The sequence below is a fragment of the Somniosus microcephalus genome, chromosome 9 (genome assembly GCF_052327205.1).
Source record: "Somniosus microcephalus isolate GS21.2 chromosome 9, FLI_Smic_1.0, whole genome shotgun sequence".
NCBI classification, from domain to species: domain Eukaryota; kingdom Metazoa; phylum Chordata; class Chondrichthyes; order Squaliformes; family Somniosidae; genus Somniosus; species Somniosus microcephalus.
The window spans coordinates 40154041-40175105 of NC_140995.1; the positions used below are offsets into that span (position 1 = coordinate 40154041).

The 21065-nt window shown below is 46.8% G+C and overlaps 1 protein-coding gene across 1 annotated transcript in view; it reads right to left on the minus strand.

Annotated features, from left to right (window-relative positions):
- Window positions 1-18598, minus strand: part of khdrbs2 (KH domain containing, RNA binding, signal transduction associated 2) — a 653481-nt gene extending 634883 nt beyond the window's left edge. Inside the window, exons 1-2 of the mRNA XM_085998163.1 lie at window positions 18580-18598; window positions 17931-18052 (exon numbers count right to left, since the gene is read on the minus strand). Coding sequence (XP_085854289.1) covers window positions 17931-18052; window positions 18580-18598 — 141 coding nt within the window. The remainder of the gene's footprint in view (window positions 1-17930; window positions 18053-18579) is intronic.
- Window positions 18599-21065: the final 2467 nt, after the last annotated feature.

The following is a 21065-nucleotide window of genomic DNA, read 5'->3' on the forward strand; positions in this document are numbered from 1 at the left end:
CCGCATTGGACTAATCAGCCACCTGCGAGCTCATTTTTAATGTGGAAGCAAGTCATCCTCAGTTCCGAGGGACTGCCTAAGAAGAAGAAGACACTCCACTGAACAAAACATTGTCACTTCTAACAATTGCCAACTTAATAAAAGAAAGATTATAGGTAATTAAGAGGTAGAGGATGACAGGGCCATTATTGCGTGGAAAAACAGCAATCACCGCCTCTTCCTTTTGATAGGATGCAATGAGACAAAAGGAGCAGACTCCCAGAATAATGCTACTTAGGAGGAAAGCCATGACAAACGACATTCATCTGAAATTTCCCTTAAGGAAGATACACGACAGACCCGTTGTGGCTGACTGACTGGAGCTTGACATTCACTGATGTTGCCTCGCTGATGCATGGCTGAAGGCAACGCTATTTTCTAAGTTAAAAATCTAATGTCACAACACATTAAAAAAAATGATTCAACATGATCTGAACTCCACCAAATTTAAATCTAATGCTGGAGGATGGGTTTAATTGACCAGTCCTGTCCCAATATAAACATTAAGAGACTGACTCTGTTAAAGCAAGATTAACGGGTACATTGCTCAAAAACAGTTAAAGAATCTTTGTGATTCATGTTTAACGGCGACCAAATAAAATGGATGGGTGCTCCTGGTTTTACTTCTCTGGTTCTGTCCAATACAAATTCAAAGACAGCATTGACGGAGAAGAGGCAGATAGATGCACCTGTATTCTCGAAAATGTTCCCTCTTATTTTTTTTTGGGTGCACGACCCCTTTAAGGGGCTGTGCGGCCCATTCAAAATACCGCGCATGCGCGGTTTTCTGCATTGGAAAGCCAGCGGGCCGGCTGCGCTGGACGCCCCAAGAGGGAACATTGCTTTTCAAGCACCTCGAATGGCCTGTACATAGGGAAGAACATAGGAACAGGAGTAGGCCAGTCAGCCCCTTGAGTCTGTTCCGCCATTCAGTTCGATCATGGTTGATCTGTATCTTAACTCCATCCATCTGCCTTGGTTCTGTAATCCTTAATACCTTGCTGAACAAAAATCTATCAATCTCATTTTCAATTGACCCTCAGCCTCAACAGCTTTTTGGGGGAGAGTTCCAGATTTCCACTCCCCTTTGTGTGAAGATGTGCTCCCTGACAACAGCCCTGAAAGGCCTAGCTCGAATGTTAAGGTTATGCACTCTCCCACCAGAAGAAATCATTTCTCTCCATCTACCCTATCAAATCCTTAAATCATCTTAAACACTTCAATTAGATCACTCCTTAATCTTCTGTACTCAAGGGAATATAAATCTTGCCGATGCAACCTGTCCTCATAAATTAACCCTTTAAGCCCTGGTATCATTCTAGTGAATCTGTGCTGTACCCCTCCAAGGCCAGTATATCCTTCCTGAGGTGCGGTGCCCAGAACTGAATGCAATACTCCAGATGGGGTCTGACCAGAGCTTTATATAACTGTAACCTAACTTCTACCCCTTTGCATCCCAGCCCCCTTGAGTTAAAGGCAGATTGGTGCCAATCATTTTAAACGCTTAGGGGGAGAAATTGAGTCGTGCCCCCTTTGGGGTGCTAACTTAGCGCTCCAGAAAAATTAGCGACCCCGCGGCTGAAATTGAGTGGTAGCGCCCCAAGAGGGAAGCGGGGAGCTACTGGAAGTGCCCCGCCTCCCTCTTGGGGCGCTGCGGCACGTCGCGCCACGGTATTGCAGGCCTTCCTCCCCTTCTTAAAGGGGAGGGCCCTTGCGCAGCGCGACCCAGGGCCCAGCTGGGCCCCCGGGGATTGGGAGTGCCGGCAAAAGAGCCCGGCAGTCAAGAGAAGTGCCGGGCTCATGGAATGCAGCCGGCACTCCGCGGGGGGGGGGGGGGGCGGCGGGTCAGAAGGCCAGGGACGGGAGCGGAGGCAGGTGCTGCCAGGCGGCCAACGACAAAAATGGCTGCTCGGCACCTTGCCTTTAAACAGCGCCACCCCGGCTGCAGGTAGGTCCCCCTGACCCCGTCAGACATAGCGTCCGGCAGTAAGTCGGGGGCGCCACCGAAGATTGCGACTGGGGCTCGAGCGGGGCGCTGTGCACAGCGATGACGTCATCGCCAGCGGCGCAGTGCCACGGGGCGCTAATGGTTAGTGCTGGTGCTAACCTCCCACTGAATTTCGTGGAAGGCGTTGGCGGCGCCGCGTCCGGGCGCTAGTTGCTTTGCGCCCCATTTCCTAACGGGAGGCGCAAGGCTGTTAAGTATGTGTATTGTATTGAACAATTAACACAAAGACTTAAACGTATAACTCAAACAGGTCTTTACTGGTTGGAGGTAGGGACTATTCTGAATACAAGATTACTGCACAGTGCTTATATACCGGTGTGTTCACCCCCGGTATTACGTCTACAGCAGCCTGAGAAAGTAGTACATCTCTTAAGGTGGAACAGGCTTAAGCTCTCTTAAAGTGGAACAGGTTACATACACAACACTCCTCCCTTCTTAGCTTTATAGTCATCCCCCCCATTTAACATAACGTAATAACATATATACATATATAACTTCATGTTTAACGTAACATATCACAGATTCAGTCTCTGCGGAAAACAGTTCACAGATTCAATCTCTGTGGTGTAGTCGGTTCACGTTACTCATTCAATAGTCCTTTCATGGATTTAACAGCTTGAACTTCCGAACTGATTTGGCTCCGTTCGGAGGGACCACGTGTGTGATCTGGTAGAGGTGATAATGGTTCAGATGGGTCATCTTCTGTTTTTCCTTTTCCTTTTCTGCTTCTTGGAGACTCTCTGGGCTCCATTGTCAGCTGCCACAGCTGCCAGCTGCATGCGCAGTTCCTCCTTCTCTTCCTCCTGTTTCCGTCGTAGAGCCAGCTTCTCCCGATGTTCCGTAGACTTTTGGTGCTCCTCCATGATTTCTGCACTTTGGGAGTCAAAGTTACAAGCTGGGCAGGACAGGACATCGTAATATTCGGTGTCGTCCACCAGGTCATGGTAATATTCGGTGTCGTCCTGAGCTAGACCAGTGAGAGGGTCGTCTATTTCCTCCATACCCAGCTGGACGTTAGCCAGCTCTTGTTCCAAATCCAGACATCTTTCCTGAAGAGACTTCTTCCTGTGTACCTCTGCATCCAGCTTTTTCTGGGCTTTCAGCAAGTCATTTACTAGTGACCTCATTTGTGATTTTAATACTTCAACTTCCTTTGGAGATTGATTGATCGGACTATGCAATCCCTCTACCGGAGCAGCTGTTTCAGCGGTCTGTTGTTCTACATTGACGTGAGTCAGCGTACTTTTGGCATCCAATGGCTGCTCTGTTGCAGTCGTTTCAGTCTGTGTCGTCACATCAGCCATCTCAATGACTTTTGAGAGCTCAGAACCCTTTTCCTTTGAAGATCGCAGCTCGTGTTCAAGTTTTTCCCATTTCAGAGTCTTGTCCCTCAGCATATGAAGGAGTTGGCTGACCGTTAATCTGGTGTCAGAAGAGTTATGGCACGCACCTTCAGAACCTGAATCAGCTTTGATTCGTTCGGCCTCCTCGCGCAGATGGTTGGTGTGCTCCTGCTCCATTTTCTCCATCAGTTGCTTCTGTTGACTTTCCAGATTCTCCCACTCTGTAACAAAGAACTTTTTTATTTCATTCATCTCTTGCTCAAAACGGCAAATCATTTGTTCTAATTGCTGTTGTAGTTTGAAATGGAGTTGAGTTCGAGCCCAGTGTCCCTCAAAAATGTGCATATCAGTAGACTTGACAGACTCAGAATTCTCTGTTAAACTATGTTGTTGTTGCTCAGTGGAATTCTGTGCTGAAACTGTGTCTTTTGCACATGGGTTGGTCTTACTATCATCAGTTCTAGAGTCTGGGCTGATTATCTGCACCGAGTTCTCACTCTTTATGGCTTTTAGCGAATGCCAGTCCATATTTATGTTTCTAAACCACTCCCGGCCTAGTAGTGGTGGGCCTCCCTCCGGTAGCACATATAAGTCCATTATTTGACTTCCTTCGCCCTTGTTGGCCACTGCAACCTTTATTGTCCTGATGGGGTACACTCTCTGCCCCGTGTAGGTTGTCAATATAATCTCCGTATCCTGTAGGGGAATATGTTGGAATAACCTTCTGTAATCTTTCTTATTCATGACCGACAATGCCGATCCAGTGTCCAATTCCATTTTTACTTGGACTCTTCTATCTGAAGAGTAACCCAAATTGTCTGGAGGTCTGCACCCTTACCAACGTTGAGTACCCTTAAGCTAGCCAGTTCAATACTGCTTAAGCCAGCCAGTTCATTACTGCTAGCGTCTGAATCGGACTCCTGTTCGGCCACCTTGTGTACTTTTGCGTATTTTCCTTGCGGTGACTTCTTGTTGCTGGTCTTCTTCCCTGACCTGCATACTCTAGCTATGTGTCCAAGCCTACCACAAGTTCTACATTCTTGGTTTTTAAACCAACACTGGTTCTGATCATGTGTTGTCTTTCCACAACGATAACATTTGCCAGAACTCACACCCAATTTGTGTGCACTGAGCTCCGGTGACCGTAGCTGCATTACTGCCGTGCCTCTCGCTGCGGCTTCGTGTGCTGCTGCCATAGTGACCGCCTTCTCAAGCGTCAGCTCATTCTCCTCGAGCAGTCGCTTTTGTGTATCCTGTTTAAATAAACCACACACAAATTTGTCTCGTAGTGCATCTGTCAGTCCCGTTCCAAACTGGCAATATTTCGCTAATTTACGCAATTCCAGCAAATATTCAGCATTGCTTTCATGCTGTAGCTGCCTTCTGTCGTAAAATTTAAATCGTTCCGCTAGCATCAGCGGCGTGGGGTTTAGATGATCTTTCAGGACAGTAACAATCTCATCGAACGTCTTATCCGCCGGTTCACCTGGTGATAACAGGTGTTTCAATTGCCCGTATGTCTTCGCACCCATTAAATTTAATAATGTTAGAGCTTTATCTTGGTCACGAATTTTATTGGCCTTACAATAATTTTTTACTCTTTCAACATATATGGCCCAATCTTCGAGGTCACTATCAAAGGTGCTAATATTCCCGTGTTTAGGCATTGTAGATTTGCAATTTCTCAGATTTTATTTTCTTTACTTGTTATCAAAGATGGCGGCTTCCCGCTCTTGCCGTCGTCCTCCGCCCACAAAATGGCGGTTTTCCCGCGCTTGGCGGTCTTCACCCGTCCCCCGACGCCGTCTCCCTTCAGCCCCCGAGTGCGGCCCTTATCTTCGCCGCGATCGCCCGAGTGCGGCCCTTATCAGCGGATGCGATCGATGGCCCGGCTGCGCCTCGCACTTGAAAGCGGCCCGGCCCTTATCAGTGCTTGCGATCGATGGCCCGGCTGCGCCTCGCACTCCAAAGCCCTTATCTCCCGATCGCGATCGATGGCCCGTGCACCGCGGCTCTCGCGCCTTCAATTTCTGCAGCCGCTGCCCTTTCAGCCCGAGTGCGGCCCTTATCGGTGATTGCGATCGATGGCCCGGCTGCGCCCCTCACTTCAAAGCGGCCCGGCCCTTATCTGCCGATCGCTATCGCCCTGTACCTGTCTTCCCCAGCCCTGTCTTCTACTCCGGTTCACAAGCTGATGGAGGCTTCAGGGTCCTAATGCCTGTCGCTTCCAGTGGGGTGGTGTGGTTTGAAACCTCTCTTCAACCGCCGTGGAATAACTGCCGCAGGGTAAGAACCTGACTCGTCGCCAGTGTTAAGTATGTGTATTGTATTGAACAATTAACACAAAGACTTAAACGTATAACTCAAACAGGTCTTTACTGGTTGGAGGTAGGGACTATACTGAATACAAGATTACTGCACAGTGCTTATATACCGGTGTGTTCACCCCCGGTATTACGTCTACAGCAGCCTGAGAAAGTAGTACATCTCTTAAGGTGGAACAGGCTTAAGCTCTCTTAAGGTGGAACAGGTTACATACACAACAAAGGCAACCAAATATTTCCCCCTATTATCACTCCTTAATCTCCTCTAATCGAATTAAAACATCCTCAATTTTTCATCTATCTCCCTATTTCTATTTCCACCTACCAGACAGGACCTTAGTGACTCTGTGAAGTATGCTCGCTATTACCTCAACACCCTTTCTATAGTGTGAAGCCCAAATTTGCATACAATACTCCAACTGTGGTCTTACTGAGATTCACCATTACATCGGGGGTGGGCCTTTGGCGTAGCGGTAGCATCCCCGCCGCTGGGCCAGAAGGCGTAGGGTTTCGAACCCCGCTCCAGACAGTCCCGGCAAGTGGAGTCGGAGCTCCGGCTCTAAATTCTGGGTTGACATCCAGCAGGATACTTGCGTTCGTGGGTGGGTGGCCCACCCCCCCCGTATGGGTTGTGGGAACCCGTAAAACCCTCCCGCCATAGGACTAACCACCCTAATGGCTGGTACGAAGATGGTTACGGTCATGGAAGGAGCGTTAATCGTGGCCAGAAATCCTTCCACCACTTCATACAGTTCCCCAAAGGGAACAGTGTGAAGGTACGTACGACGACGACCATTACATCTTGACTTTCATATTCTAATCAGTTGCCATAAAACCCACTGGACGATTAACTTTAAAAAAAAAACAGCCTCGTCCACTTGAGGTGCTGCTTTTATTGTCTTGTGAATCTAAATCCCTAAATCCCTCTGTGTTTTCACATCACCCAGCTTTCCTCCAAAATTATTACTTCTATTGTTTTAACCAAACGTACCACATTGAGTGACGTCCCATCTGCCACTTTTTTGCCTATTCCACCACCTTACAACTTCTTTTGCTCTTCAAAATTATTGACTATGCCTCTTTTTTAGTATTGTCTGCAAATTTTGGCCACCACTCACTCTAGATCTCTATCCAAACAGAAGCGGTCCCAGAACAGAGCAGGACCCTGTGGAACATCATGACCTACTTTCAGCTCCTCTGAGAGATTGCCTTTAAATTCCACTCTGTTTCCTTCTTTATAACTAGTTTGCTAGCCTTCCCCCTAATTCTATAACCCTTAAACTTGTAAATCTTGAGCTCAACCAAAACTCTGCTGCCCGTGTCCTAACTCGCACCAAGTCTCGTTCAACCATCACCCTTGTGCTTGCTGACCTACAATGGGTCCTGGTCTGGCAACGCCTCAATTTTAAAATTCTTATCCTTGTTTTCAAACCCCTCCGTGGCTTCGCCACTGCCTATCTCTGTAACTCTTCCAGCCCTACAACCCTCTGAGATCTCTGCTCTCCTACAATTCTGGCCTCTTGCATATCTCCAATGTTCTTCACTCCACCTTTGGCGGCCGTGCCTTCAGCTGCCTAGGCCCTAACCTTTGGAATTCCCACTCTAAACTTCTCTGCCTCACTACCTTGCTCTCCTCCTTTAAGACGCTCCTTAAATCCTACCTCTTTGACCAAGCTTTTGGTCACCTGTCCTAATATCTCCTTATGTGGCTCAGTGTCAACGCTTGTTTGATAACGTTCCTGTGAAGCGCCTTGGGACGTTTTACTACTTTAAAGGCGCTATATAAATGCAAGTTGTTGTTGTTGTAAAGGATTTCTGAAAGTCTATGTGCACCACATCCCCTGCACTTCCCCCATCCACCATTTCTGTCACCTCCTCAACAATCTTCATCACACTTGCCAAGCACGATCTTTCTTTTTGGAATCTAAATTGGCTGCTTCTAATGATTTTTTCTTCATATGTATATTTAGTCATTTCATCTTTAATTAAAGATTTCAAAATCTTCCCAACCACAGGTGTTAAACCTAACTAAGGTGTAATTAGACAGGTTAGCTGTGTCCCTTTCTAGGGCCAAAGCAGCTGAAGGCATGGCCACCAATGGTGGAGCAATTCAAATCGGGGATGCGCAGAGGCCAGGAATGGAGGAGCGCAGAGATCTCGAATGCTTGGAGGGGTGGAGGAAGTTACAGAGATAGAGCGGGGCAAAGCCATGGATGGATCTGAAAACAAGGATGAGGATTTTGAAGTTGAGGCATTGTCGGAGCAGGAGCCAGTGTAGGTCAGCAAGCACAGGGGTGATTGGTGAACAAGACTTGGAGCGAGCTAAGATACGGGCAGCAGAGTTTTGAATGAGCACAAGTTTATGTAGGGTGGAAGATGGGAGGTCGGCCAGGAAAGCATTGGAACAGTCAATTCTAGAGCTAACAAATACATGGATTTGGACAAGATTCAACACTAGAAGGAATGTGTTATGGATTTGTGGAACATACTCACAGCTAAAGCAGTTAGTGAGTCAGAACTGGATAAATATCTGGCTAGAAATGGGATCGAGTTGCATAAGTGCAGATAGAGATAGAGGTGATTGACTATGGGGTAGAACATGGTGTTGCTATGTTAACGAGGTTAAACAAGTGCAAGAAACTGAAGGAGAAATAAGAAATCGAATCCACTTAAGCTAACATTAAGGGGGCAAAATTCGGTTGTCTTGCGCCTCCTGTTAGCACCCTAAGGGGGCGCAAAGCAACTAGTGCCCGGGCGCGGCACCGCTAATGCCTCCCACGAAATTCAGCGGGAGGTTAGTGGCGGCGGTAGTGCCTAAAAAACGGATGTTACCCAGCCCAATTTCTCCCCCATTTTCTATTTAAAATGTAACATGGCAGTAAATAATAAACCTTTGTTCACTACATTTATTCTTTATTCAAACATATGAAAAGTATATGCTTTTTAAATTTAGTAATAACTATTCATAAAACTGAGGGGAAGAAATTCCATACCTTATCGCTACACATTAGCGCGGCGTAATGTGGAGAGAGCGGCCGCTCTTCCACCAACTGGTGGCAGGTCCTGCTGCGTCCACCATTTTCGTGGTCCCGGTAGCGCTGCCATTATCAGGTATCGCCCGGAAAAGAAAAATGGCACAGTGGTGACGTCAGTCGGCGTACAACGCTGACTTAACGTCACCACGGCAAACTACAACCCTAACGCTGAGTTCAGTGCTGGGTCCTAAGCTTGCCATGTAAACTCAGCGTGCAAGCAGACTGACAGAGGCGCTGTTAGCACCTCTTAAAGGGACACACACATCTTTCAGGTAAGTTTGCATTTAAGTTTTAGACTGGTAAGTTTGATTTTACTGAAGTAGTGGCTTGCTGCAATAGATGTTAAAAGTTTTTTAAGTGTGTAGGGAGCGCTGCTGGACACTTGCAATGCCTCGGATGGTAAAGGAAGGCCTCAGAGAAGACAGAAAATGCTGCAAATACTCAGCAGGTCAGGCAGCATCCGTGGAGAGAGAAACAGAGTTCACGTCTCAGGTCGAGGTGCTGCCTGACCTGCTGCGTATTTCCAGCACTTTATACTGTCATTTCAGATTTACAGCATCCGCTCACAGAGGGAAGAGGAAGACACAGAAGAGGAAGAAGCAGAAGAAGAGGAAGCAGAAGAGAAGGAAGAAGGAAGGAAGCAACCCAGACAGCCCCTTTGTGGCCGGGATATCCGGGATGGAATCATCCGCCTAAGGTCCCAGTGACCACAACTCCAATTCCCCTTTCAACAGTAATCCCACACCTTACCTTCCCTCTGTTACTGACCATCACAATGTCCTCTTGGCCATGATGCTGAAATAAAAGCCACCACAAAGCAAACTTTCCAATCCAACGTTATACATCTATCCATCCAATGTGACATCAAGAAATCAACTCATCACCCTTATGCATTCTCTTAGTGACCGTCTTATGTGTGCCTTTGCCTATCCTACTGATGTCACGCAGTGCTACCCCAGTGGCTGCAGCATGGCTGGTGGAAGGCTGCTGACTTTCAGTGGGGGACACTGCAAATGGCCTTGCTGATTGACCTTGAGGAGCTGGTGGCTGGGAGTGTGAAATCAAGTGATGGTGTTTCTTCTTTTTCTTCTTCATAAGAACATAAGAAGTAGGAGCAGGAGTAGGCCATACGGCCCCTCGGGCCTGCTCCGCCATTCAATAGGATCATGGCTGATCCGAATCTAGACTCACGTCCACTTCCCTGCCCTGTCCCCGTAACCCCTAACTCCCTTATCTGCTAGGAAACTGTCTATCTCCATTTTAAATGTATTTAATGTTGCAGCTTCCACAGCTCTCTGGGGTAGCAAATTCCATAGATTTACTACCCTCTGAGTGAAGAAGTTTCTCCTCATCTCAGTTTTGAAAGCGCAGCCCCTTATTCTTAGATTATGCCACCTAGTTCTAGTCATTCTCCTCTCCCTCTTCTTGGTCACCCACTGGTGGGGCAGGCTGCATTTCTTGGGTGTGTGAAATGAGGAAGACACAAGGGTGGAGTTGTGGTGAGGGGAGGGCAGCAAAGCAAGAGGTGCATGCGAGAAGGAGGATAATGTATGAGGATACCAGCATCTTGTATCCTTTCTGCCCAGCTGCTGGCCAAGGGCTCAGCCATGCCTCTTCCAAGAATGGCCAGCACCGTCTCCTCCAAGGGGCTGAGGTGTGGCTAACAATGGGAGATGTGCCTCGTGATTGGTACAGATTGTTGGTAGGTGAGTGATTGGGATGGTGGGGGGTGGCGGTGTTGGATACATGCACTGAGCAGTGTGTGAGGCTAGTGATTCAGTTGGTAGGAGACGGCTTTTGAAGATGCATTAACTGACTTTGACCAGTGGTCTGAGATCATGAAGCTTCTTTGGGCACTGGAGCCAGGTGATGGGGGCGACACTGCTGGCAGTGATGGCCTCAGTGATGTGGTCCCATATCATTTGTTCTGGAGGGTATCCTGGCCCCTGTGGGTAGATGGCCAGTCTTGCAGTGGTTGACCCCCTGCACAAAGCTGGAGTGCTGCGTGCGAGACCTTGGGTGCCCCATTTGCGTTAGCACTGAAGCACTATTCCCATTTTTTGAGGTTCGGAAAGGAATTCAGCTTTAAGTGCTGAAGACTCCCATTTGGGTCTTTTTTTAATGTTAATTTTTTTTGAAAGGCAGTAAGGGCTGAAAAATGCATTTTTTTTCACATGGTTTTAATTATTATTAGTTCTGAAGCATTGCCCCTTTAATTCATAGCCCTTTTAATTGCCCACAATTCATTGCGAACTCCACAGCCTTGCACCCATTGGCTGTAAGAAGCTGGAACGCCACTCCTGGACGGGAACTTTGGGTTGGATGCCTCCACTAACACCACCAGGAGGGCGTTACACTGTAAGTTAGTGCTGGGCTAAAGATCTTTAGCCCCCAGCGCGAATTTTTGCCCAGTTGCGCTGCGGCGATTTTCAGCAGCCGTTAACCCGAGGCCGTGGTGACACCGGCAGGTTTTTGTCGATGTCCAATTTCTAGGCCTGAGTTTTCTATCTATCTATATTATTCTATCTATATTCAAACAGTTGACATTAATATTTTAGATTATTTATTGCACTATTTAGGTTGTTGATTTTTTTTCTCCAAATGGTTCCTTTGGGGCAAGACCTTTGGGATAAACATTATTCATGCTTGAACATTAAGAACAAATGAACTTGCCTTTATACAGCGCCTTTCGCAACCTCAGGATGTCCCAAAGCACTTCATAGCACTTTGTGAAATGTAGTCGCTGTTCTAAGGTAGGGATGAACAGGATTAACAATATCACTTACTGTTCTGCTGAGCCAGGGTATTGTTGACAGATACTTAATATTGGGTCTAATGACCCCAATTTTAGGGATAAACAGGTACTTCCGCATTGAACAAAGTACTGACTGCAGCCTAAGAAAGCTTATTGTGCTCAGCATTTCAAATAGTACAGAAAACTGGGTGTAAAAACAAATAAATAGTAACGTCTGGCCTTTTGGAACAAGTAAGAAAATGAAGTATTGGAACCATCTTTTAATTGGCTACTTCTGGATTGGCGTAGTAACACCGTGTCGATATCAAGACTCATTGCACCGTCCCCTACTCCAACTCATTTCTTCCTCAGCACCCCAAAACTTTGGAGATGCTGATCCCTTATGAGCTGATTCCCTGTTGGAGAGCTCCCATGTGTAGCAGCACTGGTCAGGAAATTGCCACCCCACTAACCCTTGATTTTCAATCTGTTAATTTGAAGGGATGAAAAATCACGGGGCTGCGGGCTAGCAACCACCCAACCAGTGCTGCCGACAGGTGCCTCATTACAATAATCAAATTGACGTCCCGGCCCTGGGAGCAGGTTGGTTGCCCGCCCCCCGTCTCACCTCCATTAAAACCGGAAGTGGGCGGGTTGGAGGAGGGTTCAGTTTGGGAATCCCATTTTTAACAATTTAACTGCCCCCATGTTCCAAACCCACCCATTGTTTTTAGGGGAAAATTCTGGCCTTTGATTTTATTTATATTGGATAAAAGAGAAGTATCTGGTTTAACTTCAAATTGTAACACCGACATCTAGTTTTATCCTTGCAAGGTCAGTCAGATGTTCCTGTCTCTAGACTCCAATAAAATAATGCTGTTCTATTGTCTTCAAGAACTCTACTCCAAATTACTCTCGCTCCATTTTTCATCCTTGGACATTTGCTTATGTTCATCCTATTGCTAAGAAAGGAGGCCCCCAATCACCCTGCTATCCCCAACCACTGTTATCTCTCAAATTATCCATCACCTTGAAAATTCAAGCCTTTATATTGATCACACAAAATAGATTTTTGGCAAAGGCCATTCCTCTGGTGATACTTTTGCCTGTGTTGTGTACTTACATGACAACAGTGACTACACTTCAAAAATACTTCATTGGCTGTAAAGCGCTTTGGGACGTCCTGAGGTCGTGAAAGGCGCTATATAAGTCTTTCTTTATGAGGGAGAAAAGAATCGAAGGATATGCTAATAGATGAAGAGGGATGGGAGCAGGCTCCCCGATACTTCCCCACTCCCGAACCCGATCCCCAATACTTCCCCGCTCCCGATCCCCGATAATTCCCTACTCCTGATCCCCGAAACTGCCCCGCTCCCGACCCCCGATATTGCCCCGCTCGCGATTCCCGATACTGCCCCGCTCCAGATCCCCGATACTGCCCCGCTCCCGATCCCCGATACTGCCCCGCTCCCGATCCCGAATCCCCAATACTGCCCTGCTCCCGACCCCCGATACTGCCCGCTCCCGACCCCCGATACTTCCCTACTCCCGATCCCCGATACTGCCCCGCTCCCGATCCCCAATACTGCCCCGCTCCTGATCCCCGATACTGGCCCGGTCCCGATCCCCGATACTGCCCCGCTCCCAATCCCCGATACTGCCCCGCTCCCGATCCCTGATACTGCCCCGCTCCCGATCCCCGATACTGCCCCGCTCCCGATCCCAGATACTGCCCCGCTCCCGATCCCAGATACTGCCCCGCTCGTGATCCCTGCTCCCGACCCCCGTTACTGCCCCGGTCCCGATCCTCGATACTGCCCCGCTCCCGATCCCCGATACTGCCCCGCTCCCGATCCCCAATACTGCCCCGCTCCTGATCCCCGATACTGGCCCGGTCCCGATCCCCGATACTGCCCCGCTCCCGATCCCCGATACTGCCCCGCTCCCGATCCCTGATACTGCCCCGCTCCCGATCCCCGATACTGCCCCGCTCCCGATCCCAGATACTGCCCCGCTCCCGATCCCAGATACTGCCCCGCTCGTGATCCCTGCTCCCGACCCCCGTTACTGCCCCGGTCCCGATCCTCGATACTGCCCCGCTCCCGATCCCCGATACTGCCCCACTCCCGATCCCCGATACTGCCCCGCTCCTGATCCCCGATAGTGCCCCGCTCCTGATCCCCGATACTGCCCCGCTCCCGATTCCCGATACTGCCCCGCTCCCGATCCCCGATACTGCCCCGCTCCCGATCCCCGATACTGCCCCGCTCCCGATCCCTGATACTGCCCCACTCCCGATCCCTGATACTGCCCCACTCCCGATCCCTGAAACTGCCCCACTCCCGATCCCTGAAACTGCCCCACTCCCGAATACTGCCCGCTCCCAATCCCAAATCCCTGATACTGCCATGCCGATCCCCGACTCCCCCCCCCCAACGATCCCCGACTATGCCGACCCCACGATCTCCCCCCACCACGATCCCCGACTATGCCGATCCCCGACCCCCCCCAACGATCCCCGACCATGTCGACCCCGTGATCTCCCCCCCACTGATCCCCGACCATGTCGACCCCACAATCCCCGACCATGCTGACCCCATGATCCCCGACCATGCCGACCCCGCGATCTTCCCCCCCCACTGATCCCCGACCATGCTGACCCCACGATCCCCCCCCCCACTGATCCCCGACCATGCCGACCCCGCGATCCCTCGCATCTGAGGCCTACCCGCCCGCAGCTAGCCAGCCTCCCAATCTGGGTGGCTGCGGCGGGAATCCGAGGCCTCACATTCATATCAGGCCCTGCCATTAAATTCGGCAAGGCCTGCGGAAAACCCTTGAGAAAATTCCGGCCAAAGTGTCTATTGACACCACTGTGTCAGCCAATGAGTTGGAGGCGGGACTGGACTTACAGCAGGACTCACAACAAACAGTTTATTTTACAAAATTTACTCAACAAACAGAATCTATTTCAAAAGAGTCTCCACAAACTACAGCAAACAGAACTCATGACCGAAACTACAGTAACATCTCCTGATAAAAACAGGGTGATTACTCCAGCAAAATGCAGTGAGTAGAGAATAGTTATATAATACAAATTATGTGTGTAAAATCAATCCCAGTAAGACTTACAGCAGTCGTGAATTACCTAATCGTCTCTATTCTGGCCAGGAGTAGCGGTGTCACGAGATGCAGCCAAATAAAATCAGCACCCAAAAGAGGTTCCTTGCTCCCGATGACTTTATGCATGAGGTAATCTGGGATAGCAGACCCAAGTAAACAATGAATCTTTTTATTGATAGTGGATAACACATAGGACCTCTTCTGGGCCTCGTATCACTTCAGAAGGTGGTTAATATCAGTCACGCAAGACACTTTTCTAACAGGATCAACTAAGTTTATTAATGGATAGAATTATATATGGAATCAAATGGTAACATTGAGATACTGGAGTCAATTCTGAGATACTGGAGTCAATTCCAATACACTGGAGTCAATTCATAAAATCAGTCTCTTATAGAAAGCATATCCTACCACAAATTACATAGCAATCAGCAAAGTGATGTGCATTGCTATGCAACAACTCTACCCACAAAAAGTGACCAAGATGCTCATCAGTATCAGTTTGTACACTTGTGAGAATCTACTTAGAGAACTTTGAATTGAAGAACTGCTTTTCAGGGAAGTAATAGTCTAATTCTTTAGTGAACCAACAGGATACAGTCTTTACAAGATCTACACAGATGTATATACCAATAGAGTCATGTTTTACCTCTTTGTTTGAACACTAAGCCAAAAGCAAGTTAACCAAAATTGTAACATTTATGTTTGATTGCTCTTTGACCTAGAAGCTTTCTCAGCTGTCTGTCCTGACTTAGACTTACAGTACAAATTTACCAACACAACCAAGGAAAGGCAATGAGCTAACAGCAGATACTAACCATTCAAATACTCATCAGGAAGTATTTCAGTGGGACACTGCCACTTAACAATATTGCAATTAAAATGTTAGCATATTAAGGATTCTTTGTCCTTTCAAAGTGCTACTGTAGATGTTGTGTCAAGACAACATGCTGGCTTTTTAATGAATGGATAACGTCCATTTTGAGTATGTTTTAATAAAAAATTAAAAGGTTCCGTTTAAAAAAAAATGGACAAAATATTACATTTTTTGCCAGTCCATCAGTCATTATGAGTTTCTTTACCACACGATCTTGAAGGTTTGCGCTAGCGGAAAAAGTTGTCAAAAAAGGTCAGCTTTCTCTTTAGGGGAGCTAACAAAGAAAGACAGGGTGGAAAGGATGATTTAGAACTTGCAGTTGAAATGGCACTAACAATAGTGCCAAAAAGGACCTGGAGAGGGTCCATGTTTGTGTCACCAGCATCAAAAGATGTTAAGACTGCTTGCTGAAGCTGTATGTAGTTCTAGGGTATGACTGATCAAGTCATGGGGCCATATTTTGGCTGCTGTAAGGTACTAAGCAACCTGCTTTGCCTAATGCTTCTGCAGAAACCTCAATTGGCTGTCATATCGTTTGTAACCCAATCTATGCTGAACTGTTTGTGTTAATTGAACTAGTTTCTGAGTGCTCAGTGACTGGAGGAGAAGGATCAAGTCGTGCCATCCTCTAATGAGAATCCAGCGTCAGCATTCCGGATGCTCAAGGCATGTTCTTTGAGATGACGGAGTGCAGGATAAGCACTCCTGGGACTTGTGTGTCAAAGAAAGACAACTGAGGTGGTTCTTATCTCTTGCTCAGAATGTTCAGCAACAAGAAGTGTAATTTTCAAAACCTTGGGCTTGACTTCAACTGAAGCAAAGCTTCAAAGCAGTTATGACTGGCTTCAATATCTTTCTCAGTGCAATCATTTTAATGAATCCATGAATGCATTTACAAACAACTTGCATTTATATAGTGCTTTTAAATACAGGAGAACATCCCAGGAGCGTTATCAAACAGAAGTTGTCACGGAGCCACATAAGGAGATAATAGGACAGATCACCAAAAGCTTGGTCAAAGAGATAGATTTTAAGCAGCGTCTTAGAGGAGGAGGGAGGCGTGAGGTATAGGGAGGGATTTCCAGAGCTTAGGGTCTGGGCAGCTGAAGGCACGGCCGCCAATGGTGGAGCAATGAAAATCGGGGATGTGCAAGAGGCCAGAATTGAAGAAGCGTAGCGATCTCGGAGGGTTGTAGGTTTGAAGGAGGTTACAGAGACAGGGAAGGGTGAGGTCATGGAGAGATTAGAACTCAAGGATGAGAATTTTTAAATCGATGCGTTGTCGGACTGGGGGCCAATGTAGGTGATGGGTGTCAACATTTATGGATTTCTTAGAACTATTGCAGAGAGGAAATATCGGAGTAGATATTGAGTGGGACTGACTGATCACAATGGGTGGCCAACTAAACCAGCAGTGGAGAGAAATGGGTTTTTGAAAATTCAATAAAGAGAAAGAAATTAAAGTGAAGGATGGTTGAAAAAAGACGTAGGACAGAGTATGGGAATGACAAATAGCAAACTGTACAAGTCATCGGGGGCAACACCTATAGTAAGTTATGCAAGTCAAATGAGCATTCAATACCTGCAGTTATGAGCGAAGAAATCACACTACATACACATTAATGAAACACTTTGATTATGTTTTTAATTATCTTTGATTATGGAGAAACTTCTTTACCCAAAGAGTGGTGAGAATGTGGAACTTGCTACAGGAAACTTTGTGATATCCGGCACCGATGGGACCGAGCTGTTGCTGTCCCATCAAAACTGCCGGACAAACCAGCGCTAATGTTGAAACATACGGAGCTTTCTGGCAACAAACCCTGTTGCTTCTAAACAGTCGGCCATACCTTGCAAGTGTCTCTGTAGCTTAGCAACAGCTTCAGCGAGACCTTGCAGAGCCTGACTGGTGAAAAAAAGCAACAAAAAGAAAAAAAAACTAACGAAACGGCTCCTGATTTTTGCAGGTGGATCGAGCATTCCGGACAGTTAACCTCCGGATAAACCAAAGTTTCCTGTACCACAGGGAGTGGTTGAGGTGAATAGCATAGATACATTTAAGGGGAGGCTAGATAAACACATGACGTAGAAAGGAATTACCTAGAATTACGCAGTACTTACAGCAAAGAAACAAGTCATTCGGCCCAACTCCACACGAGCCTCCTCCCACCCCTCTTCATCTAACCCTATCAGCATATCCTTCTATTCATTTCTCCCTCTTGTACTAATCTAGCTTCCCCTTAAAGGCATCTATGCTATTCGTCTCAACCGCTGCTTGCAGTAGCAAGGGATAGAAGTCATGGTGGTAGGAGGCTGGTGTGGCTGAATGGCCTGTTTCTGTGTTGTACATGCTATGTAATTCCAAGAAAGCAATTAAGCATGTATTAGTGGATCACATCACAGTCTGAGTATCTGACATGTAAACAGACTAATCCCGCTTCTTGTACCTTTGGATACTGTTTAACCGGAATCAGCACTCTTTCGGCTAATTTAATGTTTTTGTTGCTGATAACATCAAGGTATTGCTTCTCTTCCTTTTTTGTGTCGCTGTCCTGGAATTGTTCAATTTCTGTAAAGAGATCAAAATATATCAAATTTAATGAAGCAATTGGTGAGGTAATTAAAATGTCGATTCGATAAACGACTTGCTGCTTCATTCAAAGGCCGGCCAATTCCATTTTCTCTTGCGCTACACAATTTCACAAATGCATTTCCTTTTTATTTCCCATTAAACTTTTACAGGATACGGATCGAGGGCTGAGGGGGAGTGGTGTTCATTTCCCTTCAAAATGTCACGGCACGGCACTCACAATAAATGTAATGGCCCTGAAATTGCGGCCGGCGGTGTAGCTTAAGTAGTATGCCGCCGACCTCCGAACGAAATCCGCACTTACCGAGTGCGAAGCCTCAAGCGAAAACTTGCTTTGAAACGCTGCAGAGCTGTGCGCAGTTGGTGGGCAATTAGTCCAACTTTTCGCCAGCAATGAGGATTTGAAAGTCACAGCACATCATCTTTCTATTCAGAACTTGACAGATCGCAAGTTTGGGATTTAGTGCGAACTTACGGTCAACTTCAAAGGCGGTATGACAGTGTACTCTGTGAGTACGCCGTCATACCGACCACAAAATTCAGGGCCAATACCTAACTTTTCACCGTGATGCAAATACTGGAGGGTAGATTTTCTATTGCTGTGGCACCTGCACATCTGGCACCTGGGTAATCATAGAATCATACAGCACAGAAGGAGGCCAGTCGGCCCATCTTGCCTGTGCTGGCTCCTTGAAAGAGCTGTCCAATTAGTCCCACTCTTCTGCTCTTTCCCCATAGCCCTGCAAATGTTTCCCCTTCAAGTATTTATCCAATTCCCTTTTGAAAGTTATAATTGTGTCTGCTTCCACCAAACTTTCATCTCACCTCTGGCTCTTTTGCCAACTACCTTAAATCTGTGTCCTCTGGTGACCAACACTTCTGCCAATCCAGTCAGATTCCCCCAGGATTGGCAATAACTTAATATTCGTGGTAACCTGCTGGCCTATTTGGACTTCCTGATACTGGGGCCAAGAGGCTTAAATTATGAGGACAGGTTGCATAAACTAGGCTTGTATTCCCTTCAGTATAGAAGATTGAGGGGTGATCGAGATGTTTAAAATCTTAAAAGGATTCACTAGGTAGATAGAGAGAAACTATTTCCTCTGGTGGGAGAATCAAGAACAAGGGGCTGGAGTTGGGGTGGCAGACCAGGAGAACTATCACGAGATCTCGGTCCAATATCTCTAAACTACAGCTTTAAGAACTCACTTCCTGATAGCCTAGAATGTTCTTCATTGGCCATTTCACATGGAATGACATAGACTATACAGCACAGGAACAGACCATTCGGTCCAACTAGTCTGTGCTGTTGTTTACATTCTATATGAGTCTCCTCCCATTCTATCTACCTCATCTCAGCCTTTCAGCATATCTTTCTATTCCCTTTTCTCTCATGTACTCGTCTAGTTTCTTTTTTGAAAGCATCTAGGCTATTTGCCTCAACCACTTCCTGTGGTAGTGAGTTCCACATTCTAACCACGCTCCGAGTAAAGACATTTTTCCTTATTTCCCTATTGGATTTATTAGTAACTCTTCTATTTTGGCCCCTAGCTTTGGATTCTCCCACAAGAGGAAACATTCTCGCTACATCTACCCTGTCCAACCCATTCATAACTTTTAAGACCTCTATCAGGTTCCCTCTAAGTCTTATCTTTTCTGAAGAAAAAAAGATAGCTGTAATCTCTCAGTTCTGGTATCATCTTTGTAAATCTTTTTTGTCCCTTTTTCCAGTGCTTCTATGTCCTTTTTATAGTATGGAGACCAGAACTGTGCCCAATACTCTAAGTGAGGCCTAACCAAGGTTCTATACAAGTTTAACATAACTTCACTACTTTTGAATTCTATATCCTTAGAGATAAATCCCAGTGCTTTGTTAGCATTTTTTATTGCTTTGCAGACCTATGATGCTGCTTTTAATGATTTGTTCACCTGTATCCCTCGGTCCCTTTCTCTTCTACCCCATTCAGTTTCTTATCTTCTAAGATATAGGTAATGTTTCTATCTTTCCTACCAAAATGCATCACTTCACATTTATCTATGTTAATAATGTTCATTTGCCACTTAACCGCCCAATCTGCAAGTTTTCTAATGTCTTCTTGGATTATGTTGCATTAGTCCTCAGTGTTAGCTGCACCCCAGTTTTGTATCATCTGCAAATTTTGATATTGGGTTACTTGTCCCTAGGGAGTGGGCCTTTGGCGTAGCGGTAGCATCCCCACCGCTGGGCCAGAAGGCGTAGGGTTTCGAACCCCACTCCAGACAGTCCCGGCAAGTGGAGTCGGAGCTCCGGCTCTAAATTCTGGGTTGACATCCAGCGGGATACTTGCGTCCGTGGGTGTGGGTGGCCCCCCCCCCCTCGTATGGGTTGTGGGAGCCCGTAAAACCCTCCCGCCATAGGACTAACCACCCTAATGGCTGGTACGAAGATGGTTACGGTCACAGAAGGAGCATTAATCGCGGCCAGAAGTCCTTCCACCACTTCATACAGTTCCCTAAAGGGAACAGTGTGAAGACACGTATGACGATGACTTGTCCCTAAATCAAAATCATTAATGTCAATTATGAATAACAGTGGTCCCAGCACTGATCCTTGTGGAACACTGATTTCTACTTCCCTTCAATCTGAATAACTACCCTTTACCCCTACTCTTTGCTTTCTATTTTTTAGCCAATTTAGCCATTCAGCTATTTGTCCCTGACTCCACATGCCCTAACCTTTGTCATGAGCCTACTGTGTGGTACCTTATCGAAGACCTTTTGAGAATCCAAGTATTTGACATCCACTGTATTACCCTTGTCTACTCTTTCCGTTACCTCTTCAAATAATTCTATCAGGTTAGTTAAGCATGACTCAACCTTTCGGAATCCATGCTGACTATTTTTTGTTATATTTTCTCAATGCTCTTCTATAACTTATTTTAGTATAGAATCCAGTATCTTTCCTACCACTGACGTTAAGTTGACTGGTCTATAGTTCCCAGGTTTTGTTCTA